The sequence below is a fragment of the Egretta garzetta genome, unplaced genomic scaffold, assembly GCF_000687185.1.
Source record: "Egretta garzetta isolate BGI_Z169 unplaced genomic scaffold, ASM68718v1 scaffold386, whole genome shotgun sequence".
Classification (NCBI taxonomy): domain Eukaryota; kingdom Metazoa; phylum Chordata; class Aves; order Pelecaniformes; family Ardeidae; genus Egretta; species Egretta garzetta.
In genome coordinates, this window is record NW_009260063.1 from 472,537 (window position 1) to 497,622 (window position 25,086).

Consider the following 25,086-nt stretch of genomic DNA (forward strand, 5'->3'; position numbering starts at 1 on the left):
AAAAAAAAAAAAAATCTTAGGGCACATGTCCATTCTCCATCAAAAGCTAACAGTGGAATACAAAAAGGGACAAATTAGTAAAGGAGTGTAGTCATTTAAAAAGCAAGTGGAAAATACTCCACAGGCCAGAGCCTCTGGGAACTTCACTATTAAGCTTTTTCCGAGTACCAGACACTAGACAGTCTCTAGCAAATAGATTCTTCTTTGTTCAGCATCTAAACAAACATAACAAAATGAGGCCAAATGAGTTACATGAGTGTTCTGCGTCTGACTATAAAAATACCCAGTTTTAAGTGTCTTTGTGAAGGCTTTGAAGAACAACTCCACTAGATAAAAGTTTAAGCATACTGTTGTTGAGAGTAGCTATCACATTTAAGAGCCTGTTCCTTCAGCAACTCTCATTAAACCTAGTGATGACGTCCTACCCCACAAAATTAAATGTATCTTGGCCAACACAAAATCTATACAGCAACTATAGGATGTACAGGATGATCAATTTACAACAGAACTTAACCAAAAGGCTTCCACTAGTTTTTCCAATGACAAGCTAGCAAGTAAGATTATCCAGGCTGAAGGTAGGGAGCTGTAGTCAAACAACTATAAAGGAACACATGTATCAGTTAAAGATTAAGTAAATTCAGAGTAAAATGCAAATTCTGTCTAGAACATGAACTAAAAGGCTTAACCAGATTTAATACACTAAATAATGAGTGTGGTGTTAGATACCACAAAAAGTCAACAACAGTTAACACTAACATTTTGAAAAATTGGTTTAAAACTCAATTGTTTGCAGCATGGTTTTTGGTACAATAAAGAACAAAACCTGATCTATCATAAATTTCTTTTCTGGCCTCAGGGGAACTCCTTGTGACGCCAGGGACATTCCTGCGTGGTAGAGATGCACACTCCATTACAAACAATTCCAAAGTAGTGACAGATCCATTTGGAAACAGGTTCTGGGGAGACTTGTTACTGGATCACCACTTTATTGAATCGAGCTCTGGATGCTATTTTGGGGAGTTTTCCCAGCAGGCAGAAGGACATGATTCACAAAAGCTACTTATAGGTAGCCCTAAAATTAACCTTTGTTGTTGACCTCCCATACAGCACGGGGACAGGTTCTCTAGCATGCTTGCTGATAGTGTTTCTCTTGTCCTTGACTACAAGAGCATAAGAAATCTAATCTCTTGTGTCTTACGTTATTAGTCTTATCAATCTCTTCCCTTAGTCCCATTACACACTTGAGAGCTGGTGGACACCGCTGGGGGGTCCAACTATAGGAATTTTTCCTCTAGCAGAAGCAAACCTCAGTATCGGACTAAAGAAGGTTGCCAGCGTCAAACAACAGACGTCATTCTACAGAATGATGAATTAATTCTATGGCCAAATGAGAGCACTAGCTAAACATCACCACTCTGCTTTACGGCCGTTGTTTTAGCAGACCGAACAGGAGCAAAAAGAGCAATACCAAATAAAGCTGTAACTAAGCAGATGGAATGAAAATACTGAAAAGTTTATACAGGAATAAAAGGCTATCTTCTATCAACAATCTTCTGCAAAGCTTCCACCAACAGCAGCAAGGCATGGCATGTGCATGATTTACATTGCAAGTAAATTCCAGTCTTAACTGCGGTTAGCACACAGCATAAAATATTTTACTCTGTTTTAAATGCTATTCGCTGAACATCACATACCATCACCGAGTTCAGAACGCCCGAGTTTCCAGCGCTCGCATTGGAAATACGCTGGATCTAGATCACTACATGAATCATGCCGTGACTCAACACCTTTGAGGCACACAATCCACGGTAAATTGGGGAGCAGCAGTTGTGTTTCTTTTTAACACTACACTACTATCAACTGCTATGCTACCTGGAAAGCTGTCTTTAAAGCTGACATAAAAACTAACTTACCAATGTGAGCAGTCATGTAAACTGTCGTGGAGAGCCTTCCGCAGCACTGAATCCTTGTCGTAAATGCCCCAAGTGGCTTGTAGTACTGAATCAAGCAGGCAGTCCCCTGCAGTCCGATTCCAAAGTGCATATAATCTGCTGTCCAAGCGCGTACCCAGTTCCAGTGACCAGTTAATAATGGGAGATTCCTCTTCTAGCTCTGCAACATGACAGTAACCTCTTTTAAAACCTGTATTCATCTGAAGTCTCGCAGAATCTGAACAGCACAGTAATGGCATAAACTCAACAATTTATCCATTTACATGAATAAAACTAAGTTTTCCCTCATACTACAAAAATAGGTGAGCTACAATGGCCAAAGGCATTCCTTGGGCAAAATACTGTCAAGAAAAGAAGAAAGAAAAAAAAAAAAGAAACCAAACCACAAACAAACAAAACCCAAACCATAGCCTTAAACAAAGCATCACATCATTTGTTTGAGGATCATTACTGAAGTGGAAAGATTTGTTCGTTTTCTTTAAAGAGCTTGTGACTTGTAAAGCTTTAAAAAAAAAAAAATCTTTAAAATGCAAAAAATACATTACAAACATAATTTCTACAGACTCCATTCTCTCTCTGCCTCATAAATAGACTGTAAATGTTTAAATTAAAATAATTCCAGGGTGAAGATTAACTTGAAAGCATCAAATCTGTATTTAAAACAAATTCAGGCAAAGCAGCCACACGTATACACACATACACTTTTTCTTTTTAAGTAACAGAAATCTTCTGTAACAAAAAGCAAGGAGAGATTCTAGCCATTCTCAGAGCACTGAGGGACAGACTTTTGAGCAGGGCCTGTTGCAATAGGACAAGGGGTAGTGGTTTTAAACTAAAAGAGGGTAGGTTCAGAATAGATATAAGGAAAACAACTTTATGACGAGGGTGGTGAAACACTGGCACAGGTTGCCCAGAGAGGTGGCAGATGCCCCATCCCATCAGGGTCGGGCTGGACAGGGCTGACCTTTAAAGGTCCCTTCCAACCCAAACCATTCTCTGATTCCGATTCATTTACCTTTCTGAACATCTCTGTCAAGTACTTCGTCAAATAACTTTTCTTGGACTGTAGGTGGTAAGTCTTCAATATCTGGAAAAATAGAAAGCAAATACAAAAGTCATTTAACGTTCCTGTAAAAGAGACACATTACCAGCTGATGCTCAGGAGAACTTATGCAGCAGCTTTTGCCCTATCACCCCCAAGTATCCTCTAAAAAGCTGCTAATATTTTCAGATCTGTCATTTGTAACCACAGGCTTCATAGAGCACACTGAAGTAGATGTGTCTCAGACTGACTTTCATGCACAAAGGATCATCACAGCACACGTGAGGTTAGAATGGATTTCTCTGAAGGAGAAAGTGAAGTAGAGAACCACTTTGAGATGGGGGAAAAAAAAGGGGGGGAAAGTATTTTCAGCCCTACTATATTTAGGACAGCTGCAATCCTAAGCAGTAGTTTTCTACCCATCTGAATGACTTCCCCTCCCTGGTCTCCCCCAGTGGGCAGGTACAGTTTGCGAAGAGACTTGTTCTTGTACAGAAAACCCACTTTCTTTGTCATTTCACGCAGACTTCAACAAAATGGTTCAAAGAACCCCAGTGGTCTGCAGGCCACGGCTTACAGGTTAGAAAACAAGAAATGGGAAAACTATTGAGCTATGACATGGAAAACGCCACTATTGACGACTGCTCCAAGAGCTTTACAGCCAGGATCTGCAACTGTGGATCTACCGTTATTTTAAAAAAAAAAAAAAAAAAAATGTAGAAAATTGTGTAGTGGGCAAAACTCTTGTGACTCCTGCATCACATAAAACAGTAATAAACACACGTTCTAAAACTCAAACATTTGCAACACCTTGAAGATTTGTTCATGGCCTGCATTTCAACCCAGGGTAAGTTACTACTTTGCTAGCTTCAGCACAGTTGTGAAACTTAAATAAGGGAGTAAATCAAATAGTTAAACACAAACACCTAGTATCCCTTCAGGCAGTCTAGGGGATAATGACTGGGCTTTAAGTGGTATTTCAAGGGCATGAAGATCTCTCTTAATTCCAGTCTGCCAGTCCTGCTGGGATGTCCAATACCCTAGGGCTTCTGAAAGTGAAGTCCACATTTATGCACAGGGGTGGTTACTGAAGCATACTATTGTTCGGTATAGGCAGGGTGTGGTGGGGTGGCCTTTTTTTTTTTTGTATGATTGTTCTTCCTAAACTAAAACTTACAGTGGCCAGCAATCAATTTAAGAGTTTTGCACTCTAATGTCAGTGCCTTGGTCTTCAGGAGGATCCTATCCATTTATTTGAAAGACTGAGTGAAAACTGGTTCCTAAACTACATTGTATAGGTAATATCTAAATAGGATTGTGTGATTTATACCACTATCCTTGCAAATGCTGTCTTGAGACCAACTGCTAACTGTTGACTACAAAAGATGTTCAGTTGCCTAAGTGTGGTGGAAGTGGAAATACATCGACAGTTTTGATACGCAGAAGCTTTTGAACATTCTTATTCCTTAATTAGTTAATGGCTATTACATGTGCCAAAAAGCTGCACAGACAAGACCTGTCTCTTGAAAATACCGAACAAATTCCCCAGTTCTGGCGAGAGCAACATTTCTCATGTGTGTTACAAAGTCATTGTGTTGCCCCCCTTTCCCTTCTCTCCCCCAAAGAGCAATGAAGCGTTAGTCTCTAGACACTTTGTACACCCACGCTGTCTGCCTCTATTATGTCACCCACAGAATAAGACTGAATACAGCACCTCAGATAGTTGTAGACAAGTGGTAAATATTATCTAGACTTTTGAAGAGGAGGAGATGAGGTAGCACTCAAAGAGGTTCCAAATACAGTTTTTACAATGCTACTGCTTTATAAAAAAAAGACAATCTGCTGATTAGTAGAGTTTTCATCTACACATTTTCTTACCTCTGGTGGCGTTTCTATTAAAGGAAACCAGCTATTGAAGATCAGAAGTCTTCTCATAGCTTTTTGTTAATAGACAAACGTTCTCGTGATTGCAGAGTACCTCAGAAGTATGCAAGAAGTGCTGTTCTACAACCAGGTGCAAAAGCAAAGAATAGCTCTGGGCCTTAAGAGAAAGGACTAGCACAGCTATGTGAAAAGTCGTATTAAAGCCCAGAAACACCTGGGCTCCAATCTTAACTTTAAGCACAGCCTCTCCTTAGAATACACCACTTTTCTTCAATTTCCTTGTGTCTAAAGAGGACAAGAGATGTCCACTTCACAAGAACAATGTATGGGTTGAAGTGTGCAAAAACTGAGTATTAAAAATCAAGTTCAACTACTAGATCTACCCTCAGCTATTAAAACTTAATAAATAGAACCTATACACATACACCATTGCTGTCAGAAAGCCAAAGTACACATCCAAAACAAGCAATACTCAAGTAGGTGACAAAAAAAAAAAAATCTTCCATCACTAAGACGAATTTTGTAACTACCTGCAGGTAACGTAAACGTTACAAGGTCAGTCAGAAAATAGCAAGCAAAGTCTCCCTTTCGTTGATGAAGAGATGCAGCAATTTCACGACGAATTTGTTCTGTGACCTCTGGACACACCATGGCAGGAATACACTTCGCTGCATGTTGTGATACCTGTAACATAACAGAGTCACTGCACTCAGTATTATTTCTAGTTAAATATGAAGGCTTAGGAGTGATAGCCACCAGTAGACAGTATTTTGTTAGCGAGTAATGCAACAGAAGTATAAGCATTGGTACCCTGAAAGATCAAGTATTTAGTGACAGTCAATTAATTAACGTCTCATTTGTCATGTAGCCGATACCATAAAGCTGGTTAAAAACCTCTTTAAAGCAAAGAAGTGAATTAATAGTTGACCAATTCCAGCAGGAAAAGGAAAGCAAAAAAAAAATAGGTAAGAGCTAGATAACAATAGGAAATATAGCTCAAAATCTTATGCATCAGCCTGGTCTACATTTAACAAAGAACTGCATTATCACCACACACGACAGTTTCCTACAAAAAATCTTCCCTAAAACTATTAAGTTAAGATACTCAAATTTCTCCAGGTTCTCATCATCACTGGCAGCAGGAACTCATTTAATGGTAGCGGGCAAGTGACACAGGGATGACACTGGAGATAGACAGACAGATAGATAGAAAAAACCCCAAACTTTAAGACACACATTTTCACTAGTTAATATCCCAGCAAAGGAAAGTAACACTGTGGCTCAAACACTACTAAGCATTTTCACAAATGGTATGTTGGGTAAATATTCCTAGAAACTGAAACAAAATGAAACAGAACAATCTGTAAGACAGTATTTCAGCAAATTAACTTGTTTTAAAACTTGTAACTCCATCTACTCAGACAGCTATGTAAGCAGCACAAAACTGCTGATATTAGCCATATATAAACATAGACTCTTCTCAAGGCTTTAGCTTCATTTGTCTTGCTTCATCTACTCTTTTTAATTACTCAACTCTATGCATTCCATCATCCTTATGCACTTCTCATGCATGCTGCTTTTCTCAGGAACACACACTTTCAGAATTGCATTAAGCATCAAAGGAAGGAAGGAGGCAGAATAAAAATTTGGCTCTGGTCAGGTGAAGAACCAGAATTCTGAGATGAAGAAAACAGACAAAAAAAAAAAAGTAACAGAATTACTTATGGGTGATGGGAGGAGGGCAAAGATGGAGGAGGGCCATACGAAAAATATACAAGGAAATGCAACCTGAAGCAAGGAGACCATAGAGAGGAACCAATCAATCTCTAAAATGGGTGAAGAGGGGAAAAAATGCAGCAATTTTACATAGCAAGAAATCTGCCTTTCTCTAGAAAAAAGAGGATCTCAAGAAAACCAGGTAGGCTTACTCATTAACAAACCTCAGAAAAAACTACGCTGTCATTGATCTCAGTGTTTTGCTTTCAGGGCATTTCCTCTTCCCCACCCAAAGCACAGGAAGCCTCACAATAGCTCACTTCCACCACCAGTAAGGTCAGAACCTGTGCCAAGACTGCTCATTAAGGAGAAAACCAAACGTCCTCAAGACTACCACATATATAGTCTTAAAGTAAACTTGCTTCTTAAGTAAAAACATCCACAAAGGCACAAAGCAGCAATTCACGTACTCTAATCATTTTAGCCTCTATCTTCTAGCAAATAAAGTTACATGTCACTGGCTGCAAACAACGGTACAGTTACATAAGGTTCCTATTCCATCTATGCAAGGGCCAGAGTAACTCACCTCCGTAAGCAAAATCGCTAGCATATCTTGTCTCTGAAAGCGTATCGCCAGATGTACAAGCGTGTACCCAACGTCAAAAGCAGAAGGGCGATTTAGCAGGCGTACTTCATCTGCAGTAAGCTGGCGGGCAATATCTCCTCCTGATGACTTGTAAGCTTCAACAGCAGCTAAATCACCTTCTACAACTCCTGAAGAAAAAAAAAACAACAAAAAAACCCCACCCACTTCATTTCAGCTAATGAATGAGCCACTCCAGATCAAACCACCTTATTTCACACAGTTTACATCTATCTATTCTGATACAGACCTAACATACAAAGATCAACTGCATACCAAGAAACTGGCAAATTTGTATTTCTTTTTTTAAAACCGAACACTACAAAGTATTTATACTTACCTCACCTCCTAGGCCATTTCCACTACCCAAACCAGATACGGCAGATCAAAAGCCAGCTATGAAGTGGTGCTGAGGACCCTTGATGGAATTCCTAGCATAACCTACTCACTGACGCTTCATCTGATCAGCTGTACTGAGGGAAAGGCATTCATTCATAGTATGGAGATTAGTTTGATTATTATATCTTCCCTTTTAACTTCTCTTAAAAACACACTACTGGGCCTAAGAAATAGATCTACTAAATGGTTTTTGGAATAAAAGTCTCTTTTCTTTTTCCCAAATACAGTTTAAAACAGTGTCGGAAGAGGGTCCAGAGCACAAAAGTTCTCTTCAGCTCACCATCTCTGCTACTAATTGAACTTACACAGTTATCATTCAGGGTACTCTATTAAAACTGAATTAAAGAGAAATTACACACACCGTGTGTACTTTCTAATGCAAGATTGGGGGGGACCCTAATGTCTTCTAGAGTCCCTGGGAATCTCTAACTTCTGTACCATGCTTCGTAGCAAGACCGTTCATGCTGAATGCATTCCTTAGCTGCAGTTATCAGAATACACCATCAACAAGACGTGGTGGTGTGAACAGTATCGGCTCCAATATAAGGCTTCCTAAATTTAGACATTCCTTCAAACAAAGATTCTGTTTTAGACATATGCTTCATAAGAGAACAGTGTAATCCTGAACTGAGGAAACAGAAGTGATCTTAAAGCCATCTTTAACAGAGAAGTAAATAGAATACTTCTAATTCACTGCTGCAAAGCCACCCTATTCTGCAGCAGCTCAGGAACAGAAGAGCGCGTATCACAAACAAGAAAATTCTCCCCCCCCATTTTCCGTGGCCAAACCTCCTTGCCAACTCCCAAGAGTCAGCAGCCGAGCAGAGGCCACGAGGCTGGAAACGGAGACTCAAATCTATCCCTCACTCAATTTGCTTACCAAGACCCAAAAATTGATCAGGAGGGAAAGGGGTCTCAGTCAGGGCACTCACTCCCATACAGGATTAAGATTCAAACAACAGACCACAAAAAGAAAAAACCCAAACAACCAAAAAACCCCACCAAACCCAAAAAACCACACCAAATAGAACTGCCTACTACCAGACAAGCACACTAACCGCTGGGTTGCTGGTTAATCCAGGATTTAGGAAAGCATTCTTAGCTCGGTCAGAAAGCCTCTCACTTTCAATACCGAGATTATAAAGCTTTCGGAAGAAACACAGGGGGGAAAATGGATTATCAGTGCAAGACATTTCTCTACAAAGTTATCAGTTCTGCTTAGTAAGCCTCTACAGATAAAAGATTATTCATTTCAACGGTGGTCTAAAGCAGAGAAGTTCCAGCATACAAACGCAAACCTGCAAATTTCAGTCATACAACATCTACCTATTCATCAAGGACTCAAAAATCCCAGCAGGCCAGGGCAGAATGAAAACAACAGTAGACAAAATTTCCTTAGTTTGCTGATGCACGTTTCTAGTCTGCCTATAGAGGAAGACATTCCCGTTCCATTCCAGCATTAATGTCCCATTCTGCTTAAGTGCTTGCCTGCGTATTCACCCCAGGTGAGCTAAAGAACTAGTTAGACAACAGTTATGTCCATCCAATTTTAGTTCTTGTTCCATAAGAGTTAGAACTTAGCTGATGAAAAAACATTTTATTTTAAAAAAAAGGAGCTGCTACTGATGGAGAAAAGCTATTTCAGTGAAGGGAAACGAACATAAAATTCATTGGTTTTCAAGACTTTCTCCAAAACACGCATCAGAGGAACACAGTAAGGGGTGCGAGACCAACATAGCTGTGCTCCTCTTGCAACATTTCCACTTCTGGATGAAACCAATACATATCAAAGCAAAGGGTATGGTTTTGTCAATATACATATTTCATAACAAGAATGCCAAGCGTAGCATTTTATTTCCATGCAATCGCATTTATGCCACTGATAAGGCAACCAAGGCTGCTTGTGATGTATCACTCCAACCAAGTGCAGCAAACCTGACTTGTTGGTTTTTTGGTGTTTTTTTTTTTTGTAGATATGCATGTATACATAGATACCAAAAGTCAGACAATTCCTCATAACCTGCCCTCTTCAAAAAAGTCATACCACAGCTTTGGCACAAGATCATCTGTTAGCAAACACCCAAGAATCCACCATAGAAAGAAGATTCTTGATAGAAGAGCAGATTCTCTGCTACCCTAGGACACTCTAAATTTATTATTATTATTATTATATTAATTTAGGAAAGACATCTTGTTAAAGACCAATAGCCACTTCATAGCCTTTTATATTTTAACCACTGGAAAGATTCCAGTTGCCATGTCTGCACCTTCCAACACACCACCCAATGACAAACATACCAAAGATCACCCAAGACTGGCAGGTAAGCACTCCGACAATCCAAATATCCCAGGCTAATTACTAAATTCAAGCAACCAAATGTCCCCAAAATGATCTTTCAGTGACAAATCAGACCCAAATGCTCTAACGGTTCCAGTCGGCCAGTCTGTCAAGTACACGCTACACAGTAGGACGTGCTAGGACAGCCTTAAGTCAGTGCTGGGTCAATTTGTATTTGTCATTATTCTTTTAAGCCCCCACCCCTCAGCTGCTAAGGCAACTTATTACCACTCTTAACCAAACCTCAGCAACAACTGAGGTCTAAGACCAATGCTGAGAGGTGGTCATGGCAGGTCTGGCAATGTCTTCAAGCACTAACTACTACAAGCTGCAATAAGGATCCAAATCAGCGACATGTGCTGTACCGCAGCACTGCCAGTTCTTGCAGTTTATTCCCACGTCTTGCAATACTTGACATTCCTAAAAGCCCCACATCCTAGAATTAATTACTAAAATTGTTATATAAGCTGTCGCTTAAAAAGTACATTTCTAAACCTCACTGATGAAGTTTAAGCTAAAGATCAATACTTACATCAAAACCAGGCAAACTGTTTATGCTTCCTAGGACTTATTTAAAAAACTGAGACTGTAAATGTATTTTAGGTATAGGGTTAGCAATACTTCATCCAGAAGTGAAGAGCAGTGATGTTGCGCTAAACAACACCTCAAACTAGCATAGTTACAGCTCATGCAGGGATGGTGATGTGACCATGTGCGGGCATCGTCCCTGGTCATCCTCTACCTCTTAATCTAAACAGCCAAGTGGCTATTGGAAGGGTGGGGGAAGGAAAAAAAAGCATCAGGGATTTTTTAGGTCAAGTCCAGACAAACTCACTTCTGTATGCACTGTTTTGTAACTCTGTCTCAATAGATAAACATGAAAAAAATCAAATCATACCGAGCTCATTCTGCATGATCTTTTGCGCAGAGCCCATTACCGGTTTATTTCCTCCTAAGAAGCTTTCTCTTGCAAGCCTGCTGCATGCTCTTAACATCTGGTACTAAACTGCACTGAAATACTGTGACCCAGGTACCCAGAGCATCCCTACAGTCTATGGTCATTACAAACCTCTTTGGCCCCTATTAGCCACAGCAGGAAAAGTCCAAATTTCTCTTTACTCATTCTATCAAACAGCCACTTCTAAAGAAGACGGAAAATTCCTGACAGCTCGTCCGGTGCCAGCCTGTTTACAGCACCAGTCAGTACAAGCCAGGGCTGCAGTGAACACCGAGCAAAAATATAGCAATAACAGGCAGACTGCCAGGAATCTGAACCAGAAAACACAAATGTTGCCCCAAAACTATGGGGTAAACTTGCCTGCATGCAACATTCATAAGAACTGCCTGGAATTCCTAATTCAGTATCACCGCTCCAAAATGAGGTCTTAATGTGCTTTTATTGACAATAGGAGGCACAATCCTACAATGGCTTTGATTTCTGTCAGATGAATGAGAGCCTCCAATTCATTAAGTCTATTTAAATAAAGCTTAACAAAACACTGTTTACAAGAAATATTACAGAAATATTTACTGATGTTATAATTCACTGCATTTCATAGCACACAAGTGCCTGATTACCTTCACAAGCGGCCTTTGAATCGTGTTCCGATACAGTGCCGTGCCAGTTGGATTATTCCCCACTGACACCCACTGCATTCCTCAGACTGTTAAAATGTCAAAAGGAAGGGTGGCATTTGCCTGGAGATTGTTCGCACAGCACCCGTGAGCGCTCCAGCGGACAGACCGCTTGCGAGGGCACAGCTCCGATTAGTTACAAGAGCTACACGAATGCAAACGGATCCGTATGACTCAATGTCTACTTCTGATCCACAGCAAGAATAGCTTTTCTTTTAAGTGGACTCCAGAAGTGTTAGCTTGGTATGACTGAAACTGAAGACACCAGTCTGTGCCCCCTGCCCAAAGCTGCGCTTTGCTTAACGCACAAGCGCATGACTGTAGCCCGACATCCTCAGTGACAGGACAGAATGCCAAAGGCTGCACCCAAGTCAGGAGAAAACACAAGTGCGAGTTAGTATTCTGCATTTACAGGGTCAACTGTGTTCCCGGTTGCAGTTCAGGCAGTTCCTCTTAGTGAAATATTCTTTCACAGCACCGGGAGAGAAGGCTTTTTTTTATAGTAAAGCCCTGACTCTTACAGATAGCACAGGTCAGGAATATGCAATCTCAGTACACATGAGAAGATACACGATAGAGATTAATGAGGTTATTTAAAAATACTAAATTTAAAAAAACATTAATCACCCAGTAACAACTATTTGCATCGTCTTGATCCTGCATTTTTCCTGCTACAACCGTTACAGCCATCTTCTTTATTAGATATCAGACACTACCTTTGGTCATATTAAACAAGCCCATAATTAGCCTAGCTGCTAAAACCAAACTACTTCAGCTAGGGTGCTATTAAATTTATTCTTTAGAACATGTAAATAGTTATATAGGGTTTAGAGCAGTTCTTGGAAAATACACAAGAGCTTACAAACATCTGGAAAACTAAACCCTGTTTGCCCTAATTGCACAGTTCCCATGACTTGGGAACAGCCAGATATAAGTTTCCAGAGAAAATACTATAGCAGCAGCCTTTATTTATCTTCCTGATAGTTCTGGAGCACACTGGCTGGCACAACTTGCAAATGCAATAGGCAAATTCTTTCAAATAGACCGATGCAGTTCTGCCGGTTTTTTTATGGGGCAGCCGAAAGGCTGGGGGAGACAGAACTGGGCAGCAGCAGTGCTTCGCAGGTCAGGACGGGGGCCCACCAGCTCCACCAACAGTTCCCAAGAGCAGCAAGGTTTAAATATGCAGTGAGAGAGACTGAAAGCAAGTAAGGACAGAGAATAGTAACCCTCACTTCAACCACATTTGCGGTCGATTTAGTGAAAGGTTCCTCAACAATACCTCTGTTGAACTACTGTGGAGACGAATGAGCAACTGCAGAGCAGCAGAAAGCAGTGGGTCAGGCAGCCCACAGTAGCCGATTCTGCAGCAGGCTCCTGACCCTCAAAAACTGTAAAAGCATCACTGTGTAAGAGGCACATATACTACAGGGCAGGCATTCTAAATCTTTGAAAAAGTTGAACGGGATTAAGCTGAAACAGAACAAAACCAAAGAGAATTCATTTCAATAACATACCTGCTAAAAATAAATTTTTTGCTAAATTAATGGAAGAGGGTGAGGATGCCTCTGTTTAGATAAAATATCTAAAGAGCAACCCAAAGATTCGAGATTTTTTTGATTCAAGGAGGTAGCAACCCTACAGTAAGCAATGCGTTCTCACACTTGAGTAGACTACAAAAGGCAACACTTCATCTTAAGGAGGTCATTGTGCCTCGTATGTGGGACAATTGTAATCAACTTCCTATTCCGTGAACTGCCTGGTAATAGAAGGCAAATTTCTCAAACAACCAAACTACACATTTTAAAAGTCAGAAGTAGCATCAGATCCTTCTGCAATATGCACCAGATGAGAAACGTGGAGCCCTGTGCTGCTTCTCTCCTGCTGCAGATGCAATTGCAAGTGGCCAACATCATATATGCGCTCTCATTTACTCATCTACAGACCGATCCTAAAATTGGTTTAAGTGCTGCCTTCCAGCAAGTGAGGGGCTGATCAACCGGCACCTTAAAACCTAATTCTGACACTTGTTAAAAATCTTACTGCTTCTCTAGCACTGGGAGTGCCGAGGAGCAGTGGTTGGACCATGCAAGCTGTAGCATTCCCTGGAGCTCAGCCCTCTCCCTCTTCCAGCTATTCACCAGGGGCACATCAGGCAGCCATAAAAAAAGTTTTACTATCAATAACTACTCCAATTTCAGCATTTTGAGCACCAAAAACATCCAGTCTGAGTAGAATTTCTCCTCTTATAGGAAGAACTCCTTTGCAAGCAAACACAACACATCACAAAAGAGAGGGATTGTCTGAAAAACCTTTATGGGCCTCTAATCACATCCTCCAGTTCATTCTCCTCTTCCTTCGTTTCCAGGACCTCCCTTGTTAGCATTAGCGCACAGTCAACAGCAGATCACTCTCTAGGTAGTAACAGCCTGAGACGGAACCTCAGCATCTTCATCAGCCTCCAGCAATTTGCATCAGCTTAAAAATAAGTAACTAACTACCAAGAAGTCACATACCTTAAACTTGAAGCCATTCAATGACTGAGAGTACGACTATCACCTACTTTTTTCCGTGCAAACAACTCTTACCCCTATATACAGTCCACGTAGTATGTTTCTAACTCATCATTACAAGACAAAGGAACACACGTGTAAGAAGAACTGTCAAAAGATGCCCTCATCCCCTCGCCTGTCTGTCAGAGGTATCCACACCCCTTGTTGCATTCCTTGTTGCCCATCAGCTGCTTGCAGGGTTGCACCCTAAAGGGAGGCTGGAAAGAGGAAAATCATTAATTGTATTTAAGTTAACCATCAGTGCTTCCAAGGCAAATTTAAATAACTATTTTTAACTTGATCAATTCTTCAATTATTTTTAGCATTATTATTTTTATCACCGAGCATTTAAAAAAAAAAAAAGTCAAGAGACCAAAATAGAAGTGTTTCAGGAGTTAAGATTTTCTACCATTGAGTAAGGCATGCAGTGTTTTACCTACGCTGAAACATACAGACACACTCACATGTAGAGTAGTTATGATAGAATATATGTATAGGACACAGATGACAGTACAACAAGATTTCCTACCCGGGTGAAAGTTGTAAGCTTACATCATTGCACCCTGGCCCAGCAGAGAAGTGTGCCGGGTCATGCTTGCAGTACCACAAAGGATCGGTGGAAGGAGGCCAGGCTGTACATCTCACCCCAGGGACTCTTCCCCCTCAGTGACCCCAACAGCTACTGTGTGCCACATTCAGCCCAGGCCAGTGTGGCAGGTCGTCACCTGTCAGTGACTAATTCATGCTATACTTCCCCAAAACAGTTCACCCTAGCCTAAACTGACACCAGCAAGGAAGGGTGCGTGACCCTTCCCGGCGCCCAGCAGCTTGTTCCCACCCATACACTTCCCACTCCCTTACTGCAGCGTAAACAACCCCAGCACGGTTTAGCTGTATGGTGGATGTGATGAGGAAACCAATCTGGGTGTACTAAACCAGCAACACAATCAAACAAAACCACCACCGCACACCCACCCCCCCCAAGAACATCCCCTAATCAAGCTCATCGAGCTTCATTTTTAGCAGGCTTAGTTTCCAGGCACACTTCGCTGTACGTTGGCACGCAAACGTGCCAGGAGGAGGACAGGGACGAGCAGCTAGGACAACTGCTTTGGGCGGCAGTGCCAGCTGAAAGCACCATGGCAGGTCGGTCCCTTCAGACTGCCTTTGCTGCCAGTGGGGAGCCCCGTGCTTGGCGAGACATGGGTCGGGAGGCAGCCTCCAGCTCTCCTGCAGCAGCCGAGCAGCGCGGGACACTGCCCAGCCCGCTCCGTACCTCAACCTGGACAGCACGACTCACCTTTCCCACAGGGTCTGTCAATGTCTGGGTAACACATTTGGCACCATTTCGGAAAACTTAAGGGAGAAGAGGACAAAGGCAAAAAAAAATTTTAAAAAAAAAAAAGGAAAAAAAAAACCCCAAAACACCACCACCTGTAAGAGAGAGAAAGTAGTCGACAAAGGAAAAACCAAGCAGACACGTATGTAGGAATACTAGGAATGTACTAACGGTCCTTTTAAGGATGTACTGCAAAACAAGATTCATTACAGATTGCTCTAAATATTTTGGATTTGTTTAAGAAACGCACTCTTCGTTGTTCCTTTCACACAGCTAAGAAGAATGCGTGTCTGCTTAGTTTCGGAGCCACCATCCCCAGCAGGGGAAGTCTGGCTCATGATAGTAGTAGGTGCCTTACTGACCTGAACCGAAAGAGATCATCATGCTCTCTTGCAGCAGTTAATAAGGAGGATTGGAAGAGAAATGAAAAGAAATGTGGTTTACTTTTAATCTGTGGGCTACAGCTCAAGCGCACTGCTGTAAAAACCAGCCCTGAAGTGCCAGGAGAGGGGAACCTTCAGCAAGTACTGAGCATAAGCCCCAAGCAAACTCTGAACGCTAGAAAGGCTTTATAGTCATGACCATCTTCATCCATTTCTACTACTTAAATCCACAGCCAGCTGCAGCCAGCTCCACCAGGCCCCACGGCAGCACTGCTGCTCTTAGGCATCAACTCCCTACGCCCCATAGGCCACCAAACCTCTCTTACAGGCTCTTTGACAAAGACACCATGAGCGATACATAAGCTCCATTGCCTGTCTTTTAAATATATAATAGCTTCCCCTCCCTCCCCCAAGAAATGAGAGTCACCTCGGACCTCACCTTAACCTTGTACTAGGCCGGTACGGTAGAAAACATTGGTGTCTTTGCAAAAGCCATTTGTATTTCAAATAATTCAAATGGGAATCCGAGCAAGTCATTCAACAGCCATACCTACTAGATGTTCTGCTTTGATTTTAATAGATTTTAACTAAATGAATCAGTTTCAATATCTCATCCTTTTGGGGAAGAATCTTTGACAGATATACCCAGTGCTGCAAAAACCAAGTCAATAACAAAAATAACATTCAAGTACATTTACTTGCAGAGTTGGAGAGGGGGATGCCACTAATCCTTCTGGCTTGGAAAGAATACCCTCCATCACAGGAACTATCCGTGCAGAAATGCAGGAGTTGCACTCATCACATTTTGTACAGCCTAGATTTGCAAGGAATAGAAGCCTTGATGGCATATTTATTTATTGAGGTGGGTAGACCATTAATGGGCATCTCCAACAAAACAAACAAAAAACCCCACAAAACCACACAGGTACTTTTCTAAATCCACACATGATACACATCTATCTTCACGTTTCAGCGAAAAAGAACAGATGTGGAAAAAAAACCAGTCTGATACATGTTTTTAATGAAACTCAACATTAAATTGAAAAGCTGGTAAGAATAATTTTATACTAGAGTTGAGATGAGAACAGGGAGTTCAAGTAAACAACAGTCCTGAAGTATCACACATTTTCCTCGGTAACTTCTGAAAGATAGTATCTTCTAAGAGACAAGAAAATAACCAGTCTGCCAATAATTACTCCTACTCCTGCACCTCTAATCTTTATTTTTAACTTCAGGGAAAGCTACACTTCGTACATCCAGAAACTTTAAACTGATACAGCTCTCCCACATAAGACGGACTCAAAACAAAATGGACCCCTCCGCAAGCGATTGAGCTTGAACTTGGAGGTGCGCAGCCTGGAGTTACCAAATCCTAACCAACCACCACCTGTCAAGCTGGACCATGGTAACAGACTACATACCAACTCTTACTGCATCGATTTTCACAACCTTACCTGACATTTAACAGGAACTTGTCCCATTTTACAATTGTGCTTGGCTAAGGATTGACAAGCGTTCAGCTCAGCTAAAACTTCACGAGAGCTCCAGCTGGCTGAGGAACAGTAACTCACTAAGTCACAGTAACTCAGTTGATTTCAATGGTAAGAACATACGCTTCAGGCAAAATGGTTCAATTGACAGTTAAATTGTTTTAAGTATGTCACACTAAGACAACAAAACAACCAGCACAAATATGGCTTATTGCTTTTAAAATGACCGGTTAAAGTGGTACACCTTTCCAATACAGATACACTCTGCAAAATGCCCAGAGGCAACTACAAAAGGATCTATTAAGCTTTCATCTCTCTTCCTAAGGTTATCCCTGCTACAAGGAGTATTTGGAAAAATATGACGTCTGTGATATGCAAAAGGGAATTCTGAAATGAAGGGTTAATAATGAACAGCTTTGGTTGCTGGTTTTTTCCTCCCTAAGTTAAAAAAATTCAAGTATAGTAACTGTTTCAGTTACAGAAAGGAATCCATTAAATCTTTCAGCAGAACACTAGTAAAAATCAGCACACAACTCCATCTGCATTCTGGCTTTCTCATCAAGATCCCTTCCGGATACTTTCCAACTATTTTGACTTTAAAAGATCCAAAACATTATTGCCTTACAAAATTTCTATGAACATAGCTGAGTTTCATGTACCATTGTATAGTCACAAGCAACATTAAATACTTGCAAAACTCACATTCTTAAATATAAACACAACCATTCCCACACAGATTCTATCTGAGAGCATGAAATATTTTAAGTAACATTGGAATCGTTCAAAAAAATTCACTTTTAAAAAAGCAGAGGAAAAAAACCCCTAATATTTAATACAATTGCTACCTGAATGCCAGATAGACTCTTGTAAGGCACAGGAACAACGTCCAACAATTGATCTTGGGTATTCGGTAACTGATGAAATACCATACAGAATTTCAATTGCTTCGCTTCAGAAGGAAAAAAGCACTGCATGTCTGCTAGCGTGCAAGGAGCTGAAGGCATCAGGAAATATTGAGGCATCTAACTATTTTCAAGAGGAAATGTGCTTGCCCAACTATTCACGCAGCACAAAAATAAACTGGACTATTCATTAGCTCAGAGAAACCAAACCCACGATACCCATAAAAACATTTATACCTGATCAAGTATATTAAATAAAGCAGCTCCACAAAATAGTTTTTCAATTATAAAAACCATGAAGTGACTTCACAAAACATTAAGGAACAGTACAAGACATACTAGTAGCGCCAGAGTTTCAAATGAAGTGTTTTACTCTAAAAATAGTTGTGTATTTCAAGTGTTTAGCCTGCTTGTATGCTAGGGCACAAGTTATCTGCTTCTGGGAAGTTACAGCACAAAAGTTAACTCACAAGGTCAATAACTGAAAAAAAAACCCTGCTCTCACATGTCTGTTCTTTAACAGCATTGGGAGAGTGATCCAGAATTTCCTTAGGAAAGCACTAAAATACAAAACAAAAATCAGTATTTGAATTTTTTGAAGCAGTCAACTACAAAAATACTTTCAGAAAGTCTGTAAACATTTACAACACAGTATCTGTACTAATACAACATTATTACTTTCAAGGTCAGTATTACACATGCAGTTTCTTGGAGCTACATATTTTGGTGTTATTTTTAACATCTGACAGAGCATCTTGTACTGTTGCAAGCTCTACACTGTTTACAAATACTCCCAAGCTGCAGCTGCTGATTCTACTAGCATATCTTGCCATTGCAAAAAGAAGAGTAACTTTAATTATCCAGTAATGGTATTTTTTTTTTTTTTACAGTACTATACGCATTACATTGTTCTGTAGACTGGTTTTCTAATTTTCCCACCTTTCAATGATTACATAGAACCACAGGGTTTGCTTGCAAGGATATCCATTTCTACAAAAGGTCAAAAAAGTCCAAGCACAGTTGGGAAACACATCTAACCCTGTTCAGATCATGGATGAACTCTGCACCCTCTCTTAGCAGATGCTGTTTCAGGAACTTTTGCATTTGGTTTACTATTTAAAATTAAAATGCAGAGATTAAAAAAGGCTGTTTCAAAATCAAGAAGTCAAGTTTAATTCTTCATTCTCCCAAAATACTTAACCAGAGGCATAACAGTATAAGGTAGCAGCAAACAACTTACCAACACAAGCATTTAGAAACAGCCAGTCAGTCTTTTTCATTCTGTTTTTTATTTGCTTTAGTTTTTTGAAGTCAACTTCAAGTTCTTCCTTGCTGCCAACAGCTCCAGCCAATTCAATTCTTTGGAAGTCCATTTTCACATCAGATTCACGTTTGGTTGTAGGTGGAGATCTTCTTTGGCTATTACCACTACTGCAGCTTCCTCTCCATCGAGCTCTGTCTTGCTCGTTGATGATTGAAGAAGCTTCCTCCGTGTCTGCCAGTTCTATTGCTTCTATGTTGTTAGGTCTGGGATGATCACACACAACACATTTCCTGGCCTTCGCCCAGTTTTCATATGTACAAACAGAACAGGTCCAGTGCTGAGCCCTTGTGTTCAGTTTATTTCTGTCATTATATTCCTCGCATGGATCAACAGAAAAAGGGACTGGTCTTGAACCAGAACCCGAAGACTGAGGAGACTCTGTGGGACTCCTGGTCCTACGTTGAGACAAGCACTGAGTACACCTTATCGCTCTTGGCCAGTTCAAGTATGTGCACATGTGGCATGACCATTTATTTGCACTTTCCATACTGTAAGATGATTTAACCCTTGGTCTGGCGCTAGAATCTGGACATATCAAAGGACTACTCCCTCCTTCAGTGCTTGTAGGATCCCAGTCTCTACCAATATCACTTGAACCACTTTTAAACGGATCTTCGGTGATAATTGTTCCACTAGGTCTCTGAGCACGACACATGGTACATTTGATTGCAGATGGCCAATTTTCGTATGTACAATACTCACAAGCCCATTTAATTCCACGCTCTGTCATCGTGCACGTCTTGAAATGAACTGCTTCAGGCAGAAAGCTAAGCAATCAGAATACATCATTAGTACACATTGGTTGCATAGGTGCTGTTTCAAAAAAAAAAAAAGTAACTGAGATTTAACCCTGTTGACATGTACTGCACCAAATATAAAAATTAGGCTAGACAAACAGGCAGTCTTTTTTTCTTGATACTATTAGAACATTTAGGGGGAAAAAAACCCCTGTGAAAGGGGTAAGACTTGAGCTAACAGCATTTTAAATGCAGAATTCAAGATTTCCTAGTGCAGAAATGAAAACTAAAATCCTGCATTTCTGTAATTTCTTAAATTTGCACAATGGCTTCCAAAATAAATTCAGAAACCAGACGTGGATTAAGCGCTGAGAATACAAGAGAGGAGACCATAATGGCTACAGAAACGAGTCACAAACATTAAATTACTAAAATAAAACTCAGTACAAATACAGCAGTGCAAGAAAAGGAACACAAAGTCTAGATCCTGTGAGGTCTATTGCAAGACCTCACAGGATTTGGAAGGAAGGAGTGTATCAGGTGGGCAGTTATAGAATGAGTAAGCAGTTCTTTTGGAAAAGCAGGGTGTAGGAGTTTACATAAAATGCATACATTTGAAAATTTTATACATGTGCTTAACCAAGACTAGGCCTTGACTGGACATCACTCATTAAGAGCAGTGTTACAAAGTTAAAACATCCCTTGAAAGCAAGCACACAAGCTGTGTGTGTTGACAAGCTAACATAGTATTTTCATTCTACAAATCCAGATTACAATCCAATTCCAACTCACTTTTTCTCTAATGAAGAGGGGATTCTGTCTTCATGCTGGCTCAGACCTTTTCCTCAGATTGCCAAATATGAAGGATGAGACTAAGCAGATAACTATGCCTGTAAACAAAATGAAAACAGACTCATTATAGGTTTCCTACTGGACCTGAGCAACCAGAAAGTTAATTATTAAATGCCACACCTATTCTGATCCCAATTTACTTGTTTAAACTCAGTCATGACCTGCTGAGACTAACACACAGACTGGTTAAAACGAACCAATAAAGAGCCAGTCGCCACACAAGTGATCAATCTGCTGAAGTAAAAGAATTAGATCGAAGCAATGTCAAATTCACACCAAAACATCTATGAGCACTCTTGTCTGAAACTTAGGATGGGGAAGGCAAAACAGCTTTGATCCCCTCCAGTTCGTGTAGAAGGCACAGTAGAGGGAAAAGGTGAGGCTAAAGGACAAATAGAAAAATATATACCACTTATTTCCTCCCTTACCACAGAATTGTTATCCTACATATAAGACTCAATTATGTGCTATTTTTAAGCATGCAAAACTGTTTAAAATACAAATTTGTCTGACAGTTCTCATTCATCACACCGCAATTCTCTTGGATAACAAAACCACCCCAGAGCCTAGTAAACAAAAGCTTAAAAGAAAACTTGCGCAACAAGATTAAATTCAAAACTAGACACATTGAACTCAGAATTAGCTTATACCTCTTCTCCAATTAGGAAGTGTTTTACGAGATGGTACATTCTTCACGGAAATACCTTCACAGACACCTTGCTCTACCAAGGCATAACTAAATGTCCACTTAAATTTGTCACCCTTACTCCTACTATCTCCCTTCCGTGGACTCCAGCAGGCAGCATGGGTTTTTTCCATCAGCTCGACTGATCTATTCACCAGATCAGGTGGCTGCATGAATGAGGGGCTATCACATTGCCCGGACAGAGGAGAGGGCAGGACTATCCTTTTCAGCTGCGATCCATACTTGGGCTGCATGAAAACAGATGAGCAATGAGGAACACATAAAGTTTTCTCATAAAACTCGGGTTCTAATACTGCTTGTTTGAACAGCCTGCAGAGCCCTTCACTCCCGCCTATACGTTATAAAACTGTGTCAGACTAAGGAATGTGCTGAGAAGGCAATTAGACTTCCTACTGCTTCCCCTCCACCGTTCCTCATAAATGTCCATGCCCAAGTATAATAGGAAAAAAAAAGGAGTGGGATCATACTAGGGCCCCCATATCTGTAATAAAATAAGTGAAAAATACATACATATACACAGGAATACAAAGCCAAATTGATTTTACTAAAAGTGATTTCACAAAGAAGACTTTTCAGAAACTTGGAGGAAAAGCAGTTTCTGTACTCCATAAACAAACTAAAGCTCTGCTAAAACACCTCCTATGAGGAGGAGTTACCTACTGCTAGAGGTATCTACTCCACTTGGTCAAGGCTTTTCTCCCCAGTCCACAAAGTAAGTTTTTTAATGGCTCTTAAAATTTCTTAATAAGCTTGTTCTCCCTATAAACAGTAGAGAATTTTTAGAGATACTAACGTTTCCCAGTTAGGAATTTAAGCCAGTTGAACACGGTTTTCAGAAAAGAGAAGGAAGCAGCGCACCAGCCGTGCACCTCCCAACTGCCACCAGCAGAACCACCAAGAGCAGCTTCACTTGTGCTACCAAGGACAACCAGAAAGCGGCTGTCCCAATACTTCAGTGCCCGATACAAGCTTGAGAATCATTTCTACCTGAGCAGAAGCCGGTATGTTTTCAATAGGTAATGCTTTCAACCAAAAGCCGGGTCAGCATACAATGGGTGACAAAGCCCAAGAGGGATCTGCAGCTATAAGTGGTCTCTTACCTGCCCTGGTTTGTAAAGCCTTAAACCCAGCAGTTCCCATTGCAAACAAATCCCAAGCCACATTTGGGATGGGGCAAGAAAACAAAGCATCGTCTGTTTTACTGACATTAGGACTGGGAAAGGAGATTGCTGTTCAAGTGGAAAAGCAGCTGGTTGCAAAAACTATCTAAACAAATACTGAGATACTATTTATGAAACTAGCACAGCACATACCGTGTTACAGAAAAGCTTTCATATGCATCATGAGATTAGGTTTTTAGCTGCAATTATTCTCTGCGCCCCTTAAAAAGCTGGATGCTTTCAGACCTAATTCTTAGAGAGGCTGAGTATCTGCAGCTTCCAAAGCCTCCGAGATATGAGCCCACTACCTCCGAACACGAGGTCTCAGGTTATTACAAAGTAAAGAATATAAAAAGGCTCAATGGAGCAATGCAATTTCTCTTCTGCGATAGCTCTGCCAACACCCACTACGGCACAGCTAGATGAGGAAATTTAGCACTTCCATATATTGCAGAGTTTTTTTTACTTTTAGGTCTTGGTCTGATCCCCACCTGCATCCCATCCCAGGGACACCAGACCCATCCAATTTACTGGTGATACAGGATCATCACCCAGCCACTGAGCAGTTTGAAGCTTGTTACATTTTTTCAGAATTACTTCTTTGCCACTCTGTCTTCAAGTTAACTTGTTATTTTAGATTCCTAGCAGAGGAGAAGTTGAATCACGTAGTACCTCCTCTCGCAGGGAAATAGCACAACAGTGACTGTGAGGTGCAGGTGCATGCCTTAATGTCCAAAAAGCATGAGCAGACAAGAAATTAAAACCCACAAAACTCCAAGCACGTTCCAATTGATCAGTTTATACTGTGCTAAATACCTCCTAGACAGACTAGTAGAGTAACTCTGTACATTCAAGAGAACACATTAAATTCTGATAAACCAAGTAACAAAGAAAAAAAAAAAAATCAAAGCATTATCAGATTACCTTTTTACTAAATAAAGTCAGTCAGAAAAGGTCACCTAGAACAGCCACAATTTTTTCTTTTGCTTTCTTTCAACCTTTAAGAATATTCTTCTCTTTAGGTGCATGGGAAAACACAAAACAGCACACAGAAACTGGGAAGAAACAATGAAGCCCTCAAATAACATTTTTATGACAGGATACATTATACTCCCCTCAATTTAATCATTCACTGTGCCCAGAAGTTATTTTTCCTTTGGCTGAAACAAGGAACAATATGGAGTTCCATTTCATTAAATGATCAAGCCCTTCCCTGTAAACAGGCCAGATGCTGATTTAGACCAGTCTACGCTATGGATTTTTTGCTGGGATGGTGCTGGCATCTGTGCTGGCAGAAGCCTTATGTGATTATACGGATCAAATCAGCGTTCCCACCTTAACTCATTTTGCTCATGTGTACGGGTTTTCCAAGAAAGCTAACTGCTTCTGTATTTGCAGGGAAAAGGGAGCTTAGGGAGGAACTTCAGCCTTCAACAAGAGTTGCAAGGCAAAGAGCGATCCACCCTCCTCAATGTAGCTGCTTCTCTTAGGCTGCTCCAAAAAGAAAGGCAGGCTGGGTTATTTATTTTTATTTTAAAACACTGAAGCAACTTTTCAGAGGAACAAAATAAACAGAAGCATCTTATTCAGAGCGAAAGAGAGGCCTCCATAACCAAACGCAGAATCTATTCACTTGACAGTTTATGAGTGTAGAAGTAACACCTTTCACACATCCAACCCCAAAAAGGAGCAGAGAGGAACAGGACTGCGAGTTAAAGGAAAAGATCCAACAGCAGCACTTTCCCTGACTGTATCCTTTACGTACTATGAAACACGGTGTATTTAAATGCACATCTACCAAGAAAGGGTCTCAATCTGCCAGCTGTAATTGCTCACTAACAGCTGGATAATGTTGCTGTGAAGTTTATATATACACACAATGGACAAACAGCCTTTCAAGATAAATTGCCTATGATCAACCCTGCGTATTTTGACACATTTGCGGAAGTGTTCCCCTTGTACGTCACCACCTCGAGTTCTCCTCCAATTACCCATAAAAAAAAATCAGCACACTTCTTAGAAAAGTTCATTT

At 40.7% G+C, this 25,086-nt stretch overlaps 1 protein-coding gene across 1 annotated transcript in view; it reads right to left on the reverse strand.

Annotated features, from left to right (window-relative positions):
- ZRANB1 (zinc finger RANBP2-type containing 1) overlaps nucleotides 1-25,086 on the reverse strand; it is a 47,605-nt gene that overhangs the window by 14,450 nt on the left and 8,069 nt on the right. The window contains exons 2-7 of the mRNA XM_009641073.2: nucleotides 21,129-21,226; nucleotides 19,516-20,366; nucleotides 7,181-7,368; nucleotides 5,409-5,562; nucleotides 2,968-3,039; nucleotides 1,914-2,112 (exon numbers count right to left, since the gene is read on the reverse strand). Of these exons, the coding sequence (XP_009639368.1) occupies nucleotides 1,914-2,112; nucleotides 2,968-3,039; nucleotides 5,409-5,562; nucleotides 7,181-7,368; nucleotides 19,516-20,329 (1,427 nt within the window). The 5' untranslated portion in view covers nucleotides 20,330-20,366; nucleotides 21,129-21,226. The remainder of the gene's footprint in view (nucleotides 1-1,913; nucleotides 2,113-2,967; nucleotides 3,040-5,408; nucleotides 5,563-7,180; nucleotides 7,369-19,515; nucleotides 20,367-21,128; nucleotides 21,227-25,086) is intronic.